The following is a 21,555-nucleotide window of genomic DNA, read 5'->3' as shown; positions in this document are numbered from 1 at the left end:
CGGCTGTAGATCCATGTTTGGATATAGAGTGTCATTAAATGTGACAAATGTTTTGTCTGGCCCTCGTGGCAAAGGCGTTAGTCGACATCAGCTTGTGACGTTTAGCTGCAACTGGATGATGATCACTGAACAACCTGGCAGGCGGCTTGATGTACATGATTCATTAATATCTTACGTTTTATGCAAATCCATTGACGGCGTCTTGTTTAGCCCATAGGTCACAAGTGGATGATGTCACCAGATTTGTGTCAAAAGCAAATCTTTGAACCTTTCCTGATGCCTGCGACGAGCTTGGATCTCTGACTGCCTTGAACGCACAAATCCCTGTAAACAGAAATGGTGTAAAAACATGTTTTTCCTGCAGAAGGAGCTGCCGTGGGTCCCTGCTGAGAAGCAGAGGATTCTGGGGAGATGTTTACTTTGTTCGTTTCCCTCCCGTATCTGTACTATTGTGTGCTCAGTTATTTTGGAGCAGCTTTGTAATCGTGTACAACGAAAGTATGAAGCTTTTCATTCAAACCAAAGACTCAACTCAGACTTTGTGTGTAAGTGTTATATAAGAATAGAAATATATTACAAGGAGAAATTCCTGTACTTGACATGTTGGAGTAAATATATTAATCCTTTGTTTTTCATATTGACAGTGAAGCCTCCATTTAGGTGAGTTCGTGAGGAAATGTAGTGCTGCAACTGGAGCTCCTTTAAATAATCTTTATAAAACTAGACTGGAAACCAGATTCAATTCCAACTAGACAACATACTGTAAAGTGAGAGTGGAAATAGCGGAGGGTGGGGTCGCTGGTACGGCTCAATAGATTAATCATGCATGCCTGCTCTTCTTGGCCACCAGTTAGAACCCAGCGGAGCCTCTCGGCGCGTCCTCACAGCGATGGGTCCCCGTGGAGGATGGATGCTCTGGACGCTGTGCCTGTGCTTCAGCAGTCGGCAGAACGGTGAGTAGTGTTTACGCTCTGGTACGAATAGGCAAGTCTGGTAACGTATAATATAACACTGGTGATGTTATACACACTTTGGAAGAGTTTGCAGCTTTTGCCTAAAGTTGGAGGATTTTAGTTAATTAAAAACTAAACAGCACAGTCATTTTTTGGTCGCATGCATTTTACTCAAATATTTCTAAAAACAGGCGATCATGGATTCAGAGCGTTTCATATTGAAGTGGACTGTTGTTCCACCTACTCTGTGATGAGTTTGGCTCCGGCTCAGAGCTGTCACATGCAATTAAGAAGCAGTGTGCACTCTGAATCCTCCCGCACACAAATGACGGGAGGGAGGGAGGGAGGACGGGCTCATTGTTTCAGTAATGAAGGTGGAGTCTGGATGATAAACGTGTGATTGGACGTGATCTCTCCTCCCTCGGTAACGGAACCAGCCGCGCTCAGAGTGGCCATGAGGGAGTCCAGTCTGGAGGTGGTCCGGGGGGATGTGGTCGTCCTGCCCTGCTCCTTCTTCACCTCCAGCCTGCTCACCAGACTCAACGTTATCTGGACGCTGGCTCCTTCCTCCAGTCCACAAACACCCATTCAGGTCTGAACCTGCGTCTTTCTCCATATAGCAGCAATAAAGCACAGCCTTGAATGGTGATTTAAGGCCCACTGTTGCTGCTCTTGCCTCCAGGTGATCGTTTATGACCACGGGCAGGTGATTGAAGACCCCTCCCTCATCGGCAGGGTGGGCTTCACAGGTACCTGGTGAACTGTCCACGCAAACTGTCCAATGAGTGCAGGGTTAAACCACGGCCACTTTGCAGGTATTCCCTGGAGCGCAGACATCGTCCTGAACGACACGCGCGTGTCAGACGCTGGGGTTTACCGCTGCATGGTCAACAACCCCCCCGAGGCAGCAGATCCGGGGATAGGAGAGGTGGCCCTCAGCGTCCTGGGTTCGTCTGCGTCTGGTTTCTCCTCATGCTTGTCTGTAACGGGCGGGATTTTACCCATGAGCTAAACTCAAACTATCTCAGCGGATGTTCCCGTTGTGGCCACAACCTGTCGAGGTTCCTAACTAGGTCGGCGCATTTCTTGAGGGATCTTGGCTCTTTCTTCCATCGCTAATTGCTGAGCACAGACTTTAATTTTGAGTTCCTGCCACTGATTCTCAACTGGATTCCGATCGCGGCCAATTTAGAAACATGTTTGTGGTAATTGTTTCGCTGGAAAACCCAGTGATGATGTAAAACTTGATTGACAGCAGATTCATTTCTTGAATTATCCTTAAAAATGTTCTTATGGCTGGAGTAGTAAAACAGCCCCAAAGCCTTTACCACCATGTGCAACTGAGTGCCTGCTCTGCTAGTGTGATGTTCAGGTCCCGCTGCATTTGACCCCTCCATGGTTTCTCGCCGTAGCACCACCTTCGCTGCCCGCGTGCCAGTGGGACGGAGACACCGACAGCGGGGGCAGTGTCACGCTGTCCTGCGGCGTGGCAGAGGGCGTTCCGACCCCAGAGATCCGCTGGGATAAGCTGAATCCAGAGGAGATATCGCTCCCCATCAACATGGAGGGTCAGTGTCAGCCGTTACTGGAAGGTTCTGTGGTGTCACAGTAGAGATTAAAAAGCACGAGTCACACTCCTGCTTCGTTAAGCTCTTGTCATTAACGTGACGTGTCCCTCCTGTCTCAGACGAACGGTCGGGCTCGGTCCAAATTGTCAACGTCTCCTCTCAGACGTCCGGCCTGTACCGCTGCTCTGCCACCAACACGCTGGGAACTGAGAACTGCTACATCAACCTGTCCATTTACAGCTGTGAGAGCCTTTCTCTTGCTCCTTTGCACCTCTAACGTCTGCACGGCCTCTGCTCATCCCTGATCCTCCCTCTCCGCAGCTCCGGACAGTTCCTCGGGGATGCTGCAGGGGGTGCTGCTCACCCTGTCCATGAGCCTGGTGTTGCTGGCGCTGATGGCGCTTCTGTTGTGGCTGCATCGCACGGGACAGACCAGGAGGTGGAGGGAGGGGAAGGAGGAGGAGGAGTGTTACAACGAGATACGCTACACGGCGGCGCTGATGAAGCGGTCGTTCGTTTGAGCTCTCAAAAATCATCCACAAGTAAAAGCAGCACAAACAAACTTCAAAAGACTGTTTCACCTGATGATTTATAATGAATGGATTTTTACCATGTAGCCTCTGCTCCTTAAACTCTACAGTCGCACTGTTAAAGCATCATGGATTCCGAAATTAAAAGCTGAGTGAGAGGGTTGGAACCTGTACGTTATGCTTTTATCAACTAGACTCCAGTTTCAGTCACGGTAAGATTCAAAACATTTGGTCCATTTGTTCAAAACTGGGAAATTTTACTTCCTTTTTTCATCTTAACTGAATAGGATGTGCTGTGTTGCTTTTGAAATGTTCTGTCATAATTCATGTATTTAGCTCAGACCAACAGAAAACATGCTGGAATAATCTAGAACATCCAACAGTAACAATGTACTGGTACATCTCCTAAACAGCTTCGACAAAAACTAAACATTATCATCAATTAATTGCATCTTAGATAATTGCTAGTAACTCAATTGTAATTTAACTGTATAGCATTTGGGCCACTGTGTTTTTTTTCCCCTTGTTCAGCTGATCCACAGCATCTTATTAATGACGTGACTGGAGAGCACTGTCGCACTACTTCACATTTTAGCGGTCACCAGTACAAATTAGGGCAACGTGAATCTTAAAAGGGAAATCAAAACACTCACTGCAGTTCGTTTGCAAACAAAGACACGATAACCTTTAATTTAAATAGGAGGAGAAAAAAAAAATCACTTAAAAAAAAAAAAACTGTACAGAACATTGACTTGAGGTCCTTAGTTAAATAAAAGAGCCCCCTCTCAAAATAACCAAAGTAGTAAAACCAAAGTGGGGTGGTGTAGAACACATTTTGTGCAAAAGAAGTTTGAACTGGTTCTTCTAAACTGCACATTTAAATGTGAAGAGTGCGTCTCCACGCAGATCTCCCCTCTGATGGATGAACAAGGATTCCTCCCGGAAAACTCAAGTGTCTCTAAACTTTAACAACCCAAAAATCCAATAATAATAAAATAGATTTGTATTTTTAATATATTTATATATGAAACATGCTGTACAGAATTGCAGAGATTACGAAATCCCTTTTTATTGACACCCAGGTCTGACCATTATCTTGTGCTTTCCTCACTCCCAGCAAAGACAAAAAACAAACAAAAACACCTCCCTGTTGCTTTGGATACAAGGTAGAAAAGAAAAACAGAAAACAGCACTTGATCAGAAAGTCTCTGTTTTTCCTGAGTCGAGGGAGTTGCGCATTTGAGAGGGATCCAGACACTTTTCACTGTCGTGTTTCCTTCACAGCTGAGACTGACAGAAATCTCAACGGATAGGAAAATAAAAACGTGTGTGGGGGATGTTGTACTGCTGCGAAGAGACCTCAACAAATCTATGGATTTACCAGCATGCAGTGAGCAGCGCGTGCTGCAACCCACAGAGAGTAGAATGCTTCAGAGGGCCATATTTTAATGCCAGTGTGACTGTACACGAGCTGCTCACCCTCCGACAAAAACCATTTCCACTGAGAAAGTTGATTTCCTTCCCATAATAAACCCTGAGAACGTCTGTCTTCTTTCAAGTTAACACATTTCCAGGAGAATTAGTTGGGAGAGCTCGCATACCAGGCAGTAGTCTGGTTAAAACCCATCCTGTAGCTGCTCACAGTGGCACAGCCACAGGATCCGGGTACTTTTGGGGCCCGATTGCGTCCAACTACCATCTTTTTTGCATTTCACAGTGGTGGGACATACAAAGCGTGAGAGTTGGGAAAGAATCTACTCAAAGTGAATTCTCAGCATTTCGTCCAGTTATTTTACACTCTTAAATTAAAAAGACTGCCATTGGTGAGATGATACAAACACTGGGAAGGTGGAGGGAGGGTGGGGGCACAGTTGAAAAGGTAGATTTCCAATCTGATATATCAGCACACCATATAAACAAACTCCTTAAAGATATCTGTAAGACAATATTACTCAAATAAATAGTCTGCCTTTCGCTTTCAGTATTTATTAAACTTATTTCCAACTAAAACGCTGGATTTGACTGTTGTAGGAACAGCAGTAGTAGTGGGTATATTAGTAGTAGCAGGAGATGCTGAAGCAGTAGTATAGTAATGGGAGGGGCCGTACTGCAGGCAAAGAAAACAGAGCTCCCCACACGAAGCAGCCTGGGTCCCTGCTACTGAGAACGTCGTGAGCAGACTGGATCTAGTCAGAGACAAACTCAGTGCACTTTAAACAGAGAAAATTGTGATTCTTCAAGTAAAAAAAAAAGACATTCTACTAAAAAGTCTTTATGCTTTTAACACTCCCAGTTTTTTTTTAGGTTTGTGATCAACACAATTTTCACAGACTGGAATCAAAACTTGATCCTGACCTACGGGGTTCCGCTGAGTCAGAAGTCATCCCACATGTCCACGCTGCCAGTCAGATCCAGGCCTAAATAGACTGTAAACAGGTGGTAGTAGCACGTGTTGGCTGGGTGGAAGGGACTTATCTGAGTTTATCCCTGAAACCTGCTCCGAACAGAACTGATGATGTTGTGAGGCATGGAAGCCACAGAATAAATCACTTTTGATTATGTTTTATGTTGAGAGCATAGATAGAGGCTAATTAAATTGGTCAATATGTTACTAATTAATATTGTTTGACAGTCACTTTGGGGACTTAAAGTTCAACATATCCTTCAACTGAACACTTTTTCCTTTTACGAAAAAAAAAAAAACCTTGCTGCTTTCAAGTGAGAACGACTGAGCTGATCCTTTATTCTCCAGTATAGAAAAATAAACAATCCTTAAGCTAAATATCTCTTATAATTGCACCGGGCCTTTCTGGCCACTACAGTTAAAACCTATAGGTTGTCCATAGAGACACTGTGTGTCCATGGTGGGGGTGAGGGGCAAGAATGAGTCCATCATCATCAAGATTTGACTCAGAAGCTGAATTTGGCTAAAATCATTTCATGATCTGACCTGCACCAGCTCAGCATGCATTCAGGTGTTTAGCTGCTTAGGCTGAGGCGGCATGGAGTGATAAACAGCATAACCAAACCCATCAAACAGCAGCTGCACTCAGGTGACTGAGAGCAGACAGAATGAGTCCCAAAAGCTGGAATGACTTTAGTCTGGACGGGATAGGCCCGGTCCAGATTCAGCTGCGGTGTGCTTTCACTGCAGAGAATGTCACTCTGAATCTCTTAGTGCAGACTCAGTGTAGGTGCTCAAGTAAAGGCAGCTCTGTGGATTCCTCTCGAGGGGTGAGCGGGTCACCTGGTGTCTGCAGGACTGGATCCATTTTCTGAGTGGCTCCCAGAGGATCCTGTGTTGGACTGATGTCTTGTAGGGCTGTAGAGGGAGTAGGCTGTAAGAGAGAAGGCAGAAAAAAAGTTCAAGCAAGGTGTCCGTCTTGATTAATCATAGTAAATAATAGTAAACGACCACAAGTCTCCACTATAAATAAACTGACCAATCATTACTACCATTATTGACAAAAACAACTAACACTGGTCATACAAGTAGAACCATTTACAATGAAAACTACAATATAAACACCATCACCTGTGTCCGTATGGTCTGCACTGTTCCTCCTTCACCCTCCGTTACAGCTGGTCCGTTAAATGCCTTCCTGCCCGAAAAACTCCACTTCCCAAAGTGGCTCTCATAGTGTAGTCCGCTCCCCTGGCTGAGGCCAGCCCGCTGGCCCACTCGGTGCCCAGAGGTCTCCAGGCAGAAGCGCTCTGGACCTGGAAGAGGGGGCTGAGCCACGGAGCTGCTGAACGACAGCTGGGAACTGGACAGCTGCTGGCCCAGGAGCCCCTGAATTGAAGCGGTGCGCTGTAAAGATGTCAACAGTCCTGCCTCCATCCTGCCCTCTGACTGGCTAAGCAGAGCTAATGGAAGAGGCTGTGGGTGGTGAGGCCAGTTCTGTGTTGGACCTAGAGGGTTGTCTGTACCTGGAATACAAGGACACTCGTTTTATTTATTCTTTTGTGCATTATGAAACACTGAATGTGCAGCTGATGTGGTTTAGCAAACAGCGCTGCAGGCTGTGAAGAGTGAAAAGCAGCGGGTCATTGCAGGTCTTACCCATAGAGGGCTGGACAGTGGTGATGTGTGGCTGGGGGAGGCTGGAGGCTGGTGTGCTCTGTGTAGTGTGAACAGCTGGGTTGGTAGAGATCGAGGTGGAGCCGCCTCCACAGTCTGAGTCCTCAATGTTTCCTCCACTGTTACAGCCAGCGCCACAACCTTTCTGTAACCTGGAGAAAGACGGGCATTACAGTAAAGATGCTCAGAGGAAGATCACTTTGTATAAAAAAGACCTCTGAACAGAACGGCCTACGTACCTGTCCCAGCTACTGATGAGCCAGGTGTAAATGTTGTGCGGGCTGACGGGTCCTCCCCACACAGACCGGAGCTGGCCGTGTCCTCCAGCATATGAGGTGGTGAGAGGGGACACGTAGATTGGGTAGCCAATGGGCTGGTCACACGACGAGTTGATCATATTCCTCAGGGCCTGTTTGGCGTTTTGTATGCTGCCACGCTCTGGGTTACGATTGCGCAGGAAAACCAGCTCCTGCTGCTGACCCGCCCACAGCCCGCGCACACACTCTCTGTTGACCTGTAGGATGCAGCACAAGGGCAGTTCAGGTGAAGGCCGCTAAGGAATGAGCAGTCTGATTGGAAACGCATTCTTCCTGCAACAATTCACATGATGCAATTCAAAAGACAGCAAGAGCTATGACCTTGATGACTCTGAAGCTGAGGAACCTCTTGTTCAGCATGATGATCTTGTACTCGTCGCTTCCATCATCCATGATGTGGCGCAATGCCAGCAGCGAAGGCATGTTGGCTAGAATCGCGCTGCGCCACACTGGGTCACCTTCATGTGATATCAACATCTTCTCTTCATTGGCAGTGATGGCGTCATAAAGAACCATAGGATCCTCATACTCATCTGGAGATGTGAAGTGGTCCTGAAAGATTAAGAGAAAAGCATTGTTAATTCAAATTCAAATGGTGACAAACCCAAACAAAAACAGCCCCTAACACTTGTTTTTTCTGCATCTTTGAGAAGCTACCTGATGCAATTTGAGGGACATCCGCACTCCTGGTGCCACGACTCGATTCAGCAGGTCCATGTCTGCAAACACCCACTCATCTCTGGGAGACGTGATGCGGAAGTCTCCCTTGAACAGTGCATGGAGGCCATACAAAAAGGGCTCCAGGCTGTCAAACAGATACACAGCTATAACCTCTGCAAACACATGTATGTGTATAAACAGTGGGGCTTGCTGCTTCTACCTTGCAGACATGCTGTGAGAGGCTGTGCCCAGGGCTCTTCTTCCCAGAATACACAGCCCAAAACAGAGGCTGACAAGTGGCGAGTCTTTTTCACTAGCCACCGGCTACAACACAGCAAAGAAGCTAGAATTAGTGGTCAAATATTGTACAACTGTGTACTACTATAATAAAAGTATGCAGCATAATAAAGTTGTTACAGAGAGTCTAACCGTTTGACGCCTGCTATTGCAGTACTGAATCCAGTCCAGGTAAATGATGCAGAATGAGGACAGAGTAATCCCAGAGGCCCTGTGGTCATAGTCCTCATCAATGTTCAGGTTGAATGTGGGGTCACTATCAATGTAGTTGGGGCTGAGACAAGGCCGCAGAGCCTCCTGAATCGACTCATTCGTCAGCCAGTCCTCTAGCTTTGATGATCGACTCACATAATAGATGACGCTCTGTTCAAGGGCACAAACACGAAGCGCATTCGTTTTGCAGACATTTGTGAAATTAGCTCATAATGACAGCAAAATAAGAAAAAAAAGCATTGAGCAATAGCTTACCTTGACATAATATGTGATGAGGATCTTACGAAGGTCAAACACTTGTAACATAGAGGCGGCATTGTTGTCACTGATGCTGTAGCCCTCCAGCACGTACTTGGTGGCGGCCACCTCCCACGCCAGCCAGCGCTGCCCAAAGGCAGCATTGAACGACAGCATATGGGGGAGGTGGCCAGGCTCGCAGCAGCAGCAGCCCTCGTCCTCCTCCACCCCCTCGGTGATGGCCTCCACCTCTCTCTGCTGACAGTACGTACCTAGACAGAAATGAGGAAGAGGTGGATTAAATTAAAAGAGACATGCAGCTACAAAAAGGAATAAAACTGCTATATAACAATGTGGGTACAGATGAACAGTACCAGATTACAAGGTTATTACATTAGTCCTTAAGCAATACTTCTCATGGCTCAGTAGCATGACCTGCTACTCTACAAAAAAAGCTACCGTCTTGGGTTACAACCACCTGATCTCTGTACCAAACACTTTTCTGGGAAAACAGTTGATAGATAACAAAGTGACATTTTGGAACCAGAAGGCAAACAACGTAAACCGATCTCATTTTTCAAGCCCCAAACACTGTCAGCTCAAATCATTCCCTTATGCAGACCTCTGAACTCCAGACCCCTCAGCTGGAAGGTGACCAGGCCATTGCCAATCTCGATGATGTGCACCAGAGCGTTAAGGTAGTCTGAGGCGAGGATGAAGCAGTCGCCCGTGCTGTAGTTTCCCCAGCGGCCAAGCAGCAAGTCTCCACACAGGCTATGCTGCAGAGAGCGGGTCAGGTGCTCGTAGAATATGGAGTTCAGATTGTTGTCGTCAGCACCTTGGAAGACAGATGAACAACAGATGAGTTTTTGTTTCAAAGCAAAAATTCAAGACACAAAAAGATGATCAAATATTAAGACAAAATGTATTACCTGGGTTACGGTCTAACTGAGTAGCAAGTCTAGTGTTCGAATGATCAACCCGCTTGGTGCTAGATACATAAAGAACAATTAGCTTAATAAAAGGAAATGTCTTAATTTAAGATTTCAGTCATCTTTCAGAAGTTACATACTTGTAGTCTCTCTCCCAGAATTTGACGGGTCTAATGTACGACGTGACAAACACAGCGCTGCCTAGGACAGGATTGAGGGGGGTGGAAAAGACGGCAGAAAAGACAGCCTGGACGAAAAGCACAGCAGAGTCTGAAATAGCACGAGTTAAGGACGTCACATCAGAGAATTAGCAAAACCTTTCACCACATGGAAGAACAAAGCTGCACAGCAATAAAAATGCACACAATTTAATTTCATGTTCAATTAACGGCGGCCAATTTCTAGGTGTATTTGAGGTGGCGCATAACTTATGTTGAAGGATACGAGGCACAGCAAAGGGTTGTGCAAAGGCGTGGAAGGCTGAGCCCCAGGTAATCTGCCAGGGGGCGATGTAAGTGAGTACAAAGCGGAGCTTGTACAGGAGGTCCCACATCTAAGCAACCAAAAGGACAGATCAAAATCACATTAAGAGACAAACAAATGCCTTCCGAATTCATTATTCACCGACTGTGTGTGGGCGTACCTTGCTGAAGATAATGGACATGAAGTAATAGTCAATTAAAAATGTCTCAGAGAAGCGCGGATAGTCAAACTGGAAGAAGAGTGTGGTGAAGCACAGCATGACGTACTGCTGCGATGGGGCACAAAAGGACGAACGCAGCAGCTTCATTCCTGCCACTGAAATGAAGAGAGCTCGGCTGCTGGAGGAGGCAGGAAAGAGGAAATCAGAGACACGCTGACAAACGAGGCTGAAACAGTAGCGATGAATGACATTCAGTTCCCAAAGCCTGATCTAAGCAGACAGCTGACTATTCTAGTCGACTGCTAAAGGGAGAAAAACACCATTTGCTGGAGTATATTTTAGGTACTTTTTGCTACTGAGCACATTACACAACTAGGGAATTTTAGCATGGCTTAATTTTACGTTCTATGTTCCCAACAAAAACAGCTGACAGCACATGCTGCCTGGGAGAAGAGCCAGGACACTAAGGTAGATGTGAATAAAGAAAGACTTACTAAATGTCCAGTTCTTTATGGTTCTGGCCCACAGTTCGAGCTTCTGTCGTTAGAGAGTTGAGAACTACAGCTGGGTAGATGAAATATTTCTCCACGCACTGAAGCCACGCATACAGCTTCTCAAACCACATCAACTGAGCAGCATCTGGGGCAAATGAAAGGAAAAATGATGTAACACACTTGCTTAGAAAATCCAAAGTTCGCAAAATGATCTGCTTTCTATTACACACCCATATCTGTTTGTGACTGAGGAGAAAGACTAATCTGACACTCACCTCGAACCTCAAACTGACTGTACTCTCTGGAGCGCAGCACAGGGTGAGCCAAGCAGAACCACGGCAGCTGTTTGCGCAGCTGAGGCAGGAGATAGTGTGTGATGAAGCCTACAACTCCAGCCAGGATGTACAGGACAAAGCTAAGAGCAGGCTGTAGATCAAAAAAAAAAAAAAAAAAAGTACAATTCATTATCTCATATCTTTCTCTAAGTCAATCTATACTGAAATAAGAAATGTATTGAAAGAACAGGATCATAAACGCTGCGCCTACTGACTTGAAGAGCGATGAAAACAGTGCTGGCACTGATGGCGAAGGTAATCACAGCCATGAGGGGACACATGACAAGGTCTGAATGGAGAACCTCTTTCTACAAGTAGAGAGTAAGAGGGCGCTCGTGTGTAGTAACAACAATATGACGAAACTGTGAGTCTATAAAGATCAATGAGGGCTAAGCTTTACCACAGAGTTACGTAGCTTCTCAGGAAGAGGGTCTTTGATCTCCACAGGAGGTTCCTCTGGTGTTCGGTTTTCCAGCTCTGGAAACAATTTAGACCGGACCAACGCCCTGATATTAGTAGTTGAGAGAAAGAAAAAGACATAAATCAATAAACGGATACACCAGTGTTAATAGACAACTGCTAGTCAGCCAAATGTGTGCCAGTTATATGTAAATGCTAATGTATGGTCTTTATACCAACCAGAGAATGGTGGGGTCGCTGCTTTGGCGGCTGAGGTGGTAGGATAAAGCCAAGAGTAAGCCACAAAACACAGAGAACAGTACTGGCACATGGGCATCCCCCCACGGTGCCTAAAAAAATAAAAAGAATAGAGTTGAGATTATATGACACAATGAAATCACACACTACAATAAAACTCCTGCAAAGTCACGCTTAGTGTGGGTTTTCCTCACGTTAATAGCACCGAGGCAAAATCCATACAGCAGGGCAGCCACTAGGATGCTGCGTATGAGGCTAAATAGAGATGAGAGGGGGCTGGTAGTGGCTGAGGAGAAAGAATGAGACACTTTAGCACTTTCCTAATTTGATGACAAGGTGCGGGTAAATCCTGTGTAGATGTTATTACCAGTTCCCCCAAAAACGTGCATGTCGATCTGCTCCAGCAGACACATCACAAAAGTATTGACCTGAGGTAGCAACCCGAACAGGAAGATGACTGGGAAACACAAGGCAAACACTGACGGGAAAAGAAAAGAAATATTAAAAGCCGGAAAGTTAGAGAGATCCATAGCAGATAACAGTTAGCAGATAATATAGACTTAGAGACTAACTTTGTGAAGCTTTACCTTTTCCTGCCTGCTAAATTGGTATAATAGAAATGTATTACAGTGTTACTTTAAGACTACAGAATGCTGTGTAAAAACTAACCGATGAGCATATCCCTGACACAGAGCAGGAACTGTCCAGAGAAAAAGGTGACACCATAGAGGGAGACGGGTTGCAGGATTCCAGAGCGTCCAGACAGGTCAAAAATCCAGATCACCACACAGCACAAGCAAAAGTAAGCTGGCCGACTGTACACAATGATCCAGTTATGGCCCTGTTGAAAACACGCAGAAATTTTCAAAATAAAATTACTTCCCGTAGGTTTTGCACATCATACCTGCATTTACCATAAGTGACCTCTACTCACATGCATGGGTGACGCTGCATCTGGTTGCACACTCTACACAAAACAGAGGGAGGATTTTAACCTGTAGTATGAGCTTAGATTCTTCAATATAATAACTTTACATATGCACGAGGTACGATACCTTCAGTAAGGAGTACTGACAGCTGGCAATGACCAGGCAGAACTGGAAGACCCAGATGTCCCTGAAGAAGCCCTGGAGCAGAAGCAGGAACCCCAGGAAGGCCACCAGACTTGCCAGCACCACAGCAAACACATTCTCCCCCACGCGGCGGTTTCTGGCCACAGAATGGAAGCGGGTAGAAAAACACGATAAACACATGTTCCATCCAACTGTGGCAATAAATATCTTCTTAACGATGTAGCACTAATAAATCACATCCAGTCATGTAAAATTCTTTCAAGATTTAGTCAGTGCTCATTGGGAAAATTGTTTGGCTGCAATGTGTCCTTCAGAAGCCACACCGGGTAATACCAGCCAAAAAGACCAAATGGGCATCACCACCACTCCAACAGGCCCACTCACCTGTCCAATAAGGCTAGAAGTGCCAACCGATCATAACGAACCCTCAGCCACTTCCCCGGTAGCACCCAAAAGCGATAGTACTGCTTGGGTTTGGCCTTTTCCTCGATCATCAGAGTGTTTTCTTGGGACTCTTGCAGAGACTCGTGGTCCAAATCAAACTAGGCAGGAGGTCAGAAATGAATGATGAATTCAGAGCAAAAATCGAAGGAGTTTCTCTCATTGTTAGTCCTGACTTACTTACATACTGTTCTGTGCCATATTAGACATTAAAGACTGCTAACCTCAGGCATTTCCAGAGGCACTCGGCGCACCTGCATGCCCTGTAAAACTACAGGTCTGGGCTGGAACATGGCCACTGGTGCCCCATCCTGGACCTCAGTGGAGGTGAAGCTTGATGATTGGGACTGTCTCTCCCTTTCCCTGCAATAATAAAATTGTATGGTATTAAGTTTAACTATTTGTCTTCTATGTAACTCTTAATAGACGTGAAGAAAAGGACAGTTGACATAAATATCTGAACTTACTGAACTGGATCCTCATATCCACCTCCTGCAGTTCCAAACGTGTATGACCTCTTCACGCCTGTAAAATTAAAGACAGAAATTCAAAACTTAATCCTAACATTCGTTTTGGTAATCGCAAAGGTGAAAAAAATAATCACATCGTATAGATTTCTGTCTAAAGCTTTTGCATCATAAACTACATTTTGTCTTCCAAGAGCTGTGGGGCTGTTCGAGGCGCCTGACTCACCACTCTCGTCAAAGAAATAGTGCACTGCCCCCTCTGATGTGTCGTCAAAGGTGGAGGCTTCGTGGACACCACCACGGGGCAGGAGGAGCGAGGAGGCAAACTGTAAGGCTGAGGGAAGTGTGCGAGCCCGTGAGTGAGATGAGGTCCTGGTCCGCTGGAGGTCCTGGAGGCTGCAGAAAATAACAACAACAACAACACTCCAATCAAAATGTGTTTAATATTTGACTTTGACTCGGTACTACTTCTACTGAAACTATTTTGCATGTCAAATTACTACATTTCACAATGTAATGGCTACTGCACACTTGGTAAAGTTGGTAACATAAAGACATGCAAAGCTTGAGGTAAGGCAGTGGGTATTCACTGCTTTGGTGACTAACCTGGGAGGGGATCCCATTGTGGATGGGGGTGGTGTAGGGTTGCTCCCAGCATTGTGTCTCCTGCGAATGGCTTGGGTCCTCTTAACACTGCTGACTGAATCATGTTTGCCTCCATTCTCAGGATCCAAGGCTGAAAAAAATGTCATCGGTTACATCACAACAGTCTATGTGGATTATACAGAGCTCCATTTTCTTGTAAATCTCATTTTGCATTTTTACTCCTGACATATTTTATGCCTGGATTTAGAATGAACCACATGCTGACATAAACCACACACACAGTCAACAGTATGACTTACTGTTACTACTAATCAAATTCTTTCTTTTTAATTATCCAGGCATAGCAAACCCCACTGAGTACATGTCAACTGCAAGAATGCAGCGTAATCAAGCATTGATGGTGAAAAGAATAAGCAACATTAGTAAGTACCTCAGATAATAACAGGTTAGCAGGCATTAGCCAAATACTGAAATTATTACATTCAGGGATTCTGCCAGGAAACTGATTAGCAGAGGCAGTGGGCGATGCTTAGTATTATATTTCATCACAGCACATTTGTTTCTTCTATTGTTATAAAATGACTACACAATTACAAACTGCAGGAAACTAATATTGAGACATATAATCTTGCAGTCTGCAGCGTTTAGTCATCTGATTTGTCCATTTGTATGGTAACAGACTCAATAATTTTTTGTATTACTTTTAAGTGCAATTTCATCTGTCTGTAGACTTGTCAGTGGCTATGAAACACGTCAGATGAAACTGCCTTCTGATTTAGTGAGCCCCAGTGGCAGAGATGTTGCAAAGACACAACATTCTATGGTGCATATTACATCTTTAGTAATTATCTTTTATCACTGGAGAACATTTTAATACATTTATTACTATAATAATTAACAATTAATGGTTTTAAAGGGTGGAAAGATGTAATAAATATATATATGTTCAAAGCATATTTTTCAAAGAGACATTATTATCATCATACTATAAAAAATAATACTATTGCACCCGAAGAAGTGGCTTTACCCCAAATTCTGGGCAAATGGGCAATAATAACGCAAACTCACCTCCTCCGACAGCTCCCTCTTCAACCAGCTCTCCAGTCCTCCAGCCCATCTGGTTGCCAGTCCAAGAGCCTCCAAGAGAGTCCAGTCGCTGATGATGATGATGATGATGATGATGATGTCGAGTGCTAGGAAAGCCATCTGTATGGCTGGTGCGCGCTTCCAGGTCAGACTTAGAGATGGTAAGAGTGCGTGGTGCAGGGGTGGAGGTGGAGGGCATTGTAAGCAGAGTGGACGGCAGAGCTGCAGTGTTGCTCTGGCCTCCACCTGCCCCATCCATACTTAGCACTCTTGCATGAGTCTTAGCACTGGCTGTGCTAGAAGAGCGCTGAGCGGCACGAGCATTCGAGGGGCCAGCAGTGTCAGGTAATTCCCCTTCCCTTGGGGTGGGCAGTTGAGCAGCAGGGGACAGTGTGGACGTCACACCAGTGTTAGCGAGATCGGGGGAGTAGCAGGAGGTAGAGGAACTCGAATCATCATCGTCATTGTCGTCATCGTCTGAGCTAAAATGGCGCTGAGAGCCCAGACTAGAACCAGCGCTCACGTCACTGCCATCATCCTCATCGCTCGAGTCTTCAAACAAACTTTCACTGTAAGCCTTGGCACCCAGTCTTCGAACAAGGATGTAATCTCTGTGTTGTCTGTGATTGTGGTGACGCCTGTAAGAGCCACAGTCAAAGCTACTGCTTCCTGCTCCAGCTCGCCTCCTTGGAGCTTTCCTACGGCCTGGCCTGTGCCCTACGGTACTGCCGCTGGCCCGCAGCAGCTTCAAGTCTTTAGGGCGCACTACCTGCTGGGCTTGAAGTGCAGGCTGATCAGACAGCAAGAAGGGAGCAGAGGATATGGGCAAAGCAGGCTCAGAACACACTAGACCCAGGGCCAGCCCCGAGGGCACTGAATTGGCCTGTCGGGGTGGTGGTAAGGGAGGCACTGCAACATTTCTGTCTAAATCACAAACCTCAGAGTGGCCGCTACTTGATGGAGAGGAGTTCTGAAGTGGAGGGGGCTGTGCAATATCTGACGGGACAGGGGCCAAATCCTCTCCTTCAACAAGTGTCCTGTCCAGGCCCTGGCTGTGGGAGAACTCTTTGGAAGGGGAGCGTAGCAACACACTGTCTGACAGGTTGTCTGTATCACTGCCACCCTGTCCTGCTAGACTCTCCACAGGCTCTGGGATATTAGAGCCCATTGCTGGTGCAGGGGCAGATGTCTGTCCATCTGCAGGCCGTGACTGGCTGAATGAAGGACTTTCTAGCTGAGTGGAATCTGTTTTTTCACTGCGGTAACTGCTGACAGTACTGAGCGTCTCACGGTCTGTGGTGGCTCCACCTGCACTGAAACAACTGTCTGTAGATCCTGCAGCTAGTGCTACTCCACTCCGGCTGCCTGGGTGCTTAGTTCCAGGTGCAAATGCCACAGGGTCGAGGCCCAAACCCAGGAGATTTTCACTTAGCTCCTCACTTAAGCTGCTTTTTATAAGGGGGCTGAGGGGAGTCTCCCCCAGGCTCTCTGATTCAGCAGACGGACCAAGGGGAGAATAATCTCCCAACCCTTTGTCTTTCTGGCACCGTTGTTCTGGTAACTCATCCATTTCTTGCAACTGGTCTTTCTCACCTCCATCCTCCTGACTGGAGGGTGAAGGAGGGATAGACAAGCAGTCTCCAGTTTCTACAAATCCAGCTGCCACTCCAGATACTCCAATGAGACTTGGGAAATCACCACCCAGAGCAGCCGAAATGCAGGACGGGACCACATTGGGAGTCCCTGCAGAGTAAGATATTAAAAACAGGTTGAAAGATAATTAGGATAACTGGAGGCAGAGATTTGTGCTTCTGCTTCTAAGCATGCCTTCATTCTTATCAATCAACATCAATATCAACATGCTTGTAAAAATAACTACGAAAGAGAAATGAGAGAGAAAACAATTTCTGTAATGACAATATTGATGTGTTCATCTTCTGAGGCCCTGAGCATAAGAAAGCTTTCAAAAAGACAAACTATATTATATTTCAGTTTAAAATCATACCTATTTTCTGGATACGCATCAGAAGCACACTTACGAATGATATCCTGGGAACTCTGGCGAAGGATTTCACGGTGAGCTGACGTAACAATGACATTATTGCTTCCTTGTTCCCGCATGAACTCTTTGATATCTGAGGTAAAATGAAGAAAAAAAAGTCACTCAAAAACAAAAACATCCATTATTAATATAGTTTAAACTCATGATTAATAGGTGAACAAATTTAATTCTGTAAGGTCACAGTAACAATTCAGATTCAGTGTATTATTTAAACATTTAAATAAATTCTGACACAGAGGAACCAGAATTTAGATGCTTACCCTTAGTACCCCCTGTATCCTCCAGCTGGGGCAAGAACTCCTGGAAAAATACACACATAATTAGCGCAATAAAATAGTTATCCCATGTCATTACTCACTTAAGCCTGAGATCTATTGATCTATGTGCTACTTCAGTTAGAAGGGAAAGACAAAAGGGACTGTATGCTAGAAAAATGAATCAGTCCTCACAGAAACTTGGTTTAATCCAAACAGTGAGTGCTGGGAGCTGCAGCGGACAGGGGGTGTTGAGTTGACCTTTCGAAACACAGTCATCTCCACACCAACATGACTATCCCTGTAAAAACATTACACAATCACAAAATTAAAAGGACTCAAAGCATTTGGATATGGTTAGATTTTCTCCAAAATGTGTAGGAAACCTTTTCTTACCTTTGCTGATTCCCATCGTGTACACCTGAACCTTCATCTCCTTCTTCAGTCCTCGGGGCTTCAGCGGACAGTGACGCCTGCTTCTTCTCTACAATCTCCCCAAGATCAAACATTGCATGGAGGCGATAGTTCACCACCTTAATGGCTGTGAAAAAGACTGCCACAACAGCAGAGTACACGCCTGCGACCACCAAGCTGGGAGGAAGAGCCTGAGAGGTAAATAAAACAGATGCTGCATTTAATATCACAAACAAAAATTACACAATTACTGTGTTAACTTACACTTAAGTAAAACACCAAGATTCATGCTCTTGTACAATTTGTCATAAAACTAATTGTGATGTTATGCTCTGCACATTTAAAGCAATTTTGCATCGTAATCTTTTTCCTAAGGTCGCATGTCTGTATTTAGTGTTTTCTATCTTATTCATATGGATGACTAATCCAGCTGTGAAGGTGCTCTTACCATGTACAGCAGAAAGGGGAAGGCCAGGAGAAAAATCCAAAGGTAGAGATGGAAGCAGTTGGAGAATGTGCTCTGATGGGGGTCCACATACCATCCTCCCGTGAGCGAGGCCCACACACCCTGCCGCAATATCTGAAGAGCTTGGGAACCCATCTCCTCCTTCGCGTTCAACTAAATGCTGAAACTGTTCCTCCAAGGCTGCAGCTCAAAACAACTATGCAGCAGTTCAAGCCACAGTATATTGTGTCTATGATGGCACTTCCATTGGGAATGGCAGGTTAACCAAGACTGTTTCATGAAGGACAATAGTTCAGTGTCTTGGATATGTATACTTCAGTTGAGGTCAAGAATCCTTGCATATTCTTTTGCCAGTATGTGCTCCCTCCCTGAACCGACGTTGCCACACTCTAGCCTAATCCTTGTTGGGTAATCAGTAGAGTGACTTTTTGGCACATTGGTAACCCACTGAGTGTGTGCAAAAATATTCATCTGTAAGAAAAATCAAAACTGTTTGTTTGAAGCTACATATACATTGCATTCAGTGAGCAAAATTACTTTTAGGCAAAAATCTACTCTATGACATTACAGTAGAAATTCTAAAATGCTTGTAATAATTTATTGTAGTATAAAGCCCTCAACATGCAAAGATCAGCTGTCGAGAGAAGTACCTTCAAGTGTGTTTACTTTAGGCACTTCTTTAAATTCCACATCATTATGAAACAAAAATCAAAAGTAGTTTTGATGCCTTATTAGTTTTCAGTTTAATGAAGGGTCACAAAAAAACAAGACTACATTTCCAATTAATCAAATATTCAACTTGAACCCTTCATATCCATAAAATCACAGTAGAGTAATTGAGCAGATCTGAGATCTGTACACTATTTTTAACTGCTCACCACACTGTGATATGTACTAGGAGAACTAAAATGAGTGCTACGCTTGTCAGTCAAAGCAAACATAAGGAAAGTTACTCAACATGACTGATATCGTGTCCAGCTATAAAACAAGATCTCACAGCTTATAACACCCAATTTTAACGTGAAGGCCAACCCTAGATCGAGTTTTTTGATTGACATTAGCAAGCTAGCGGGTGATTTAGCCTAGCTTACGAAGATCTCTACGGGTTTATTATTGGCAAATATGACATGTTTAAACGCAGATACGTATTAGCTCTTCGGTAAATGCAAAAACACACTCGACAGCAGCTGTTCACCTCTGCAAACTCGCTGACAAACGTTGAGCATCGGTCGCTTGATATTCGCTAGATACCGGCTAAGGCTAGGCCGCAAATATCAACATTTCAACCTCAGTAATGTCCCTTTCGTTAGCTTGAGAAATTCAACGTCAGCCTATGACAAGTTGGCTTTACGTTAGCGTTGGCCCTTCTACTGACTAATGTTAGCGTAGGCTAGCTTGGTAGATTTGATAACTGTGATCACACTTAAATGTTTTCCAGGTATGTATCCCAGCATAGCTTACAATTAGCATTAGCTGGCCAGCTTGCCTCATATCCTCCTTCCGCATCCAGTGCTTGCAAAATCTCAGAGCTTTGCTTCTCAGGATGCTAGCGAGCAAGGAAATCGGATGTTCCAAAACTGTAGCTTCACTTTTTGTTGGCGCTGGCTATTTTATCATTGTCTTCCGAAAGCCTCTCATTTTCTTTGGCAGCAAATGTTCCCAAGCATGTTGCGGGAGCAGGGGTCCTTTAGCATGATGAACAAGAGCAATTCCTTGGTGTAGACTGCCTATGTTTGAATGTTTCAAGAAGCCAGCTAACACGGTAGCTAGCGCTAGCTAACAACCAGTTGACACCATGGCTGTAAGACGCACGCACGCACAGAGGGCGATCAAGAGAGAGAGTAAGATTCCCATGGCCCCGATTGGCCGAGTGCAGTGACGTCACGGATAACTTTCTAAAATGTACTGTTTGTATGCAAAATGTATTTGTGTTTAATGTAATCAATGTATATATTATTGCAAACACACACACAGCAGCCTTCCTGCTGCATGATGTAAACCTAGATACAATTCTCTTTTTATTTCTAAAATTTCAATGTGAAACTCAGACTACAGATAATGGAGAGTATGGACTATAGGTTTTAGAGCTAACAAAATGGTTGTGAAACAACATGCAGCTAAGTCCAAAGTCTTAAAAAACAAGTCACAATAAACAGTGATGTTAAAAAAGTTATTTCAAACCAAGGCAATAACAAATGTTTTTACTGAATGTTAAACAAATGTAAAAATCCATCTAAACATGTAATTTTTATTCTAAGAACATTTAACTTTAAATATTCAATACAATAATCAATATAAAGCCAGTGATATAAGGGTCAAAGTCTACAGGTTTACTTCGTGTGAATGTTAGAGAAACCGAGCTAGGTCAGAGTGGAATTGAAACAGTGCTCGTCATCTGGGCTTCTCTCTTCATGGCTGTTTTGTTGAGTTAGGCTTGTGACATCTCAGCACTGCTCCGCAGTGGCTTGTCGTATCCCGTAGCCACCCTGCCTGATACCTGCTGTCAGTACACATCAGCCCCCACCTGCTTTCAACCTGCTCTGGCACCACATCTCACTTTGCCCACAGGATTGTCCCCCATCAGGCACCTTCACAAACAGGCTAATGGGACGGGCGGGCCGGCTGCCTCCAAACACAGATTCTCTACATTTCTGTCCCTTGTGATAAACCTCAGCAGCTTTCACGGGAAACTGCTGGATACGTTAGGGAGGGGGGAGTCTGGAAATCTGGACCTGTGAGTTAACCCCTTTTCTCTATCCTACAGTTCCT

At 44.9% G+C, this 21,555-nt stretch overlaps 2 protein-coding genes across 7 annotated transcripts; one reads left to right on the top strand and one right to left on the bottom strand.

The window, feature by feature from the left end:
* Nucleotides 1–42: 42 nt before the first annotated feature.
* Nucleotides 43–3,217, top strand: zgc:165604 (uncharacterized protein LOC792578 homolog). Of its 3 annotated transcripts, none has more exons than XM_055514655.1 (8): nt 43–326; nt 851–953; nt 1,391–1,545; nt 1,636–1,702; nt 1,769–1,900; nt 2,366–2,521; nt 2,641–2,763; nt 2,843–3,217. In XM_055514655.1, exons 2-8 carry the CDS (start codon nt 890–892, stop codon nt 3,040–3,042), a joined length of 897 nt encoding a protein of 298 aa, XP_055370630.1. In that variant the 5' UTR covers nt 43–326; nt 851–889; the 3' UTR covers nt 3,043–3,217. The 3 variants fall into 3 exon arrangements, with proteins under 3 accessions (XP_055370630.1, XP_029029020.1, XP_029029019.1); XM_029173187.3 differs by having other exon boundaries at nt 43–953; nt 2,843–3,063; nt 3,162–3,217; XM_029173186.3 differs by having other exon boundaries at nt 43–953.
* Nucleotides 3,218–3,709: 492 nt separating this feature from the next.
* On the bottom strand, nt 3,710–20,608 carry LOC114869189 (pecanex-like protein 3). 4 transcript variants are annotated; one of them, XM_029173174.3, is made up of 36 exons: nt 20,248–20,608; nt 18,769–19,257; nt 18,303–18,511; nt 18,102–18,207; nt 17,913–17,952; nt 17,630–17,725; nt 15,573–17,333; nt 14,505–14,634; nt 14,125–14,294; nt 13,899–13,956; nt 13,656–13,794; nt 13,375–13,532; nt 12,973–13,126; nt 12,852–12,884; nt 12,587–12,758; nt 12,285–12,395; nt 12,112–12,203; nt 11,900–12,009; nt 11,661–11,766; nt 11,476–11,568; nt 11,201–11,351; nt 10,926–11,070; nt 10,432–10,609; nt 10,233–10,341; nt 9,929–10,058; nt 9,789–9,847; nt 9,479–9,694; nt 8,875–9,128; nt 8,539–8,769; nt 8,330–8,433; nt 8,107–8,254; nt 7,771–8,001; nt 7,372–7,646; nt 7,115–7,284; nt 6,587–6,981; nt 3,710–6,389 (listed from the first exon to the last, which is right to left on the bottom strand). In XM_029173174.3, exons 2-36 carry the CDS (start codon nt 18,919–18,921, stop codon nt 6,237–6,239), a joined length of 6,840 nt encoding a protein of 2,279 aa, XP_029029007.1. In that variant the 5' UTR covers nt 18,922–19,257; nt 20,248–20,608; the 3' UTR covers nt 3,710–6,236. The 4 variants fall into 4 exon arrangements, with proteins under 4 accessions (XP_029029007.1, XP_029029006.1, XP_029029008.1 ...); XM_029173173.3 differs by having other exon boundaries at nt 18,769–20,608; XM_029173175.3 differs by having other exon boundaries at nt 10,432–10,606; nt 18,769–20,608.
* Nucleotides 20,609–21,555: the final 947 nt, after the last annotated feature.

The sequence above is a fragment of the Betta splendens genome, chromosome 14 (genome assembly GCF_900634795.4).
Source record: "Betta splendens chromosome 14, fBetSpl5.4, whole genome shotgun sequence".
NCBI classification, from domain to species: domain Eukaryota; kingdom Metazoa; phylum Chordata; class Actinopteri; order Anabantiformes; family Osphronemidae; genus Betta; species Betta splendens.
Note: the sequence above shows the minus strand (reverse complement) of the source record. Positions and strands in the feature narration are given on the sequence as shown.

Excerpts from the sequence above, each read along its gene's own strand:
- zgc:165604 (XM_029173187.3), top strand. The coding sequence starts at position 827 with ATGCCTGCTCTTCTTGGCCACCAGTTAGAACCCAGCGGAGCCTCTCGG. Across the intron at positions 2,522-2,640 it reads GCTCCCCATCAACATGGAGG|ACGAACGGTCGGGCTCGGTC; the intron begins GTCAGTGTCAGC and ends CTCCTGTCTCAG. Across the intron at positions 2,764-2,842 it reads CAACCTGTCCATTTACAGCT|CTCCGGACAGTTCCTCGGGG; the intron begins GTGAGAGCCTTT and ends CCCTCTCCGCAG.
- LOC114869189 (XM_029173173.3), bottom strand. The coding sequence starts at position 18,921 with ATGGGTTCCCAAGCTCTTCAGATATTGCGGCAGGGTGTGTGGGCCTCG. Across the intron at positions 10,610-10,925 it reads CATAAAGAACTGGACATTTA|CAGCCGAGCTCTCTTCATTT; the intron begins GTAAGTCTTTCT and ends TGCCTCCTCCAG. Across the intron at positions 8,255-8,329 it reads TCTCACAGCATGTCTGCAAG|CCTGGAGCCCTTTTTGTATG; the intron begins GTAGAAGCAGCA and ends TCTGTTTGACAG.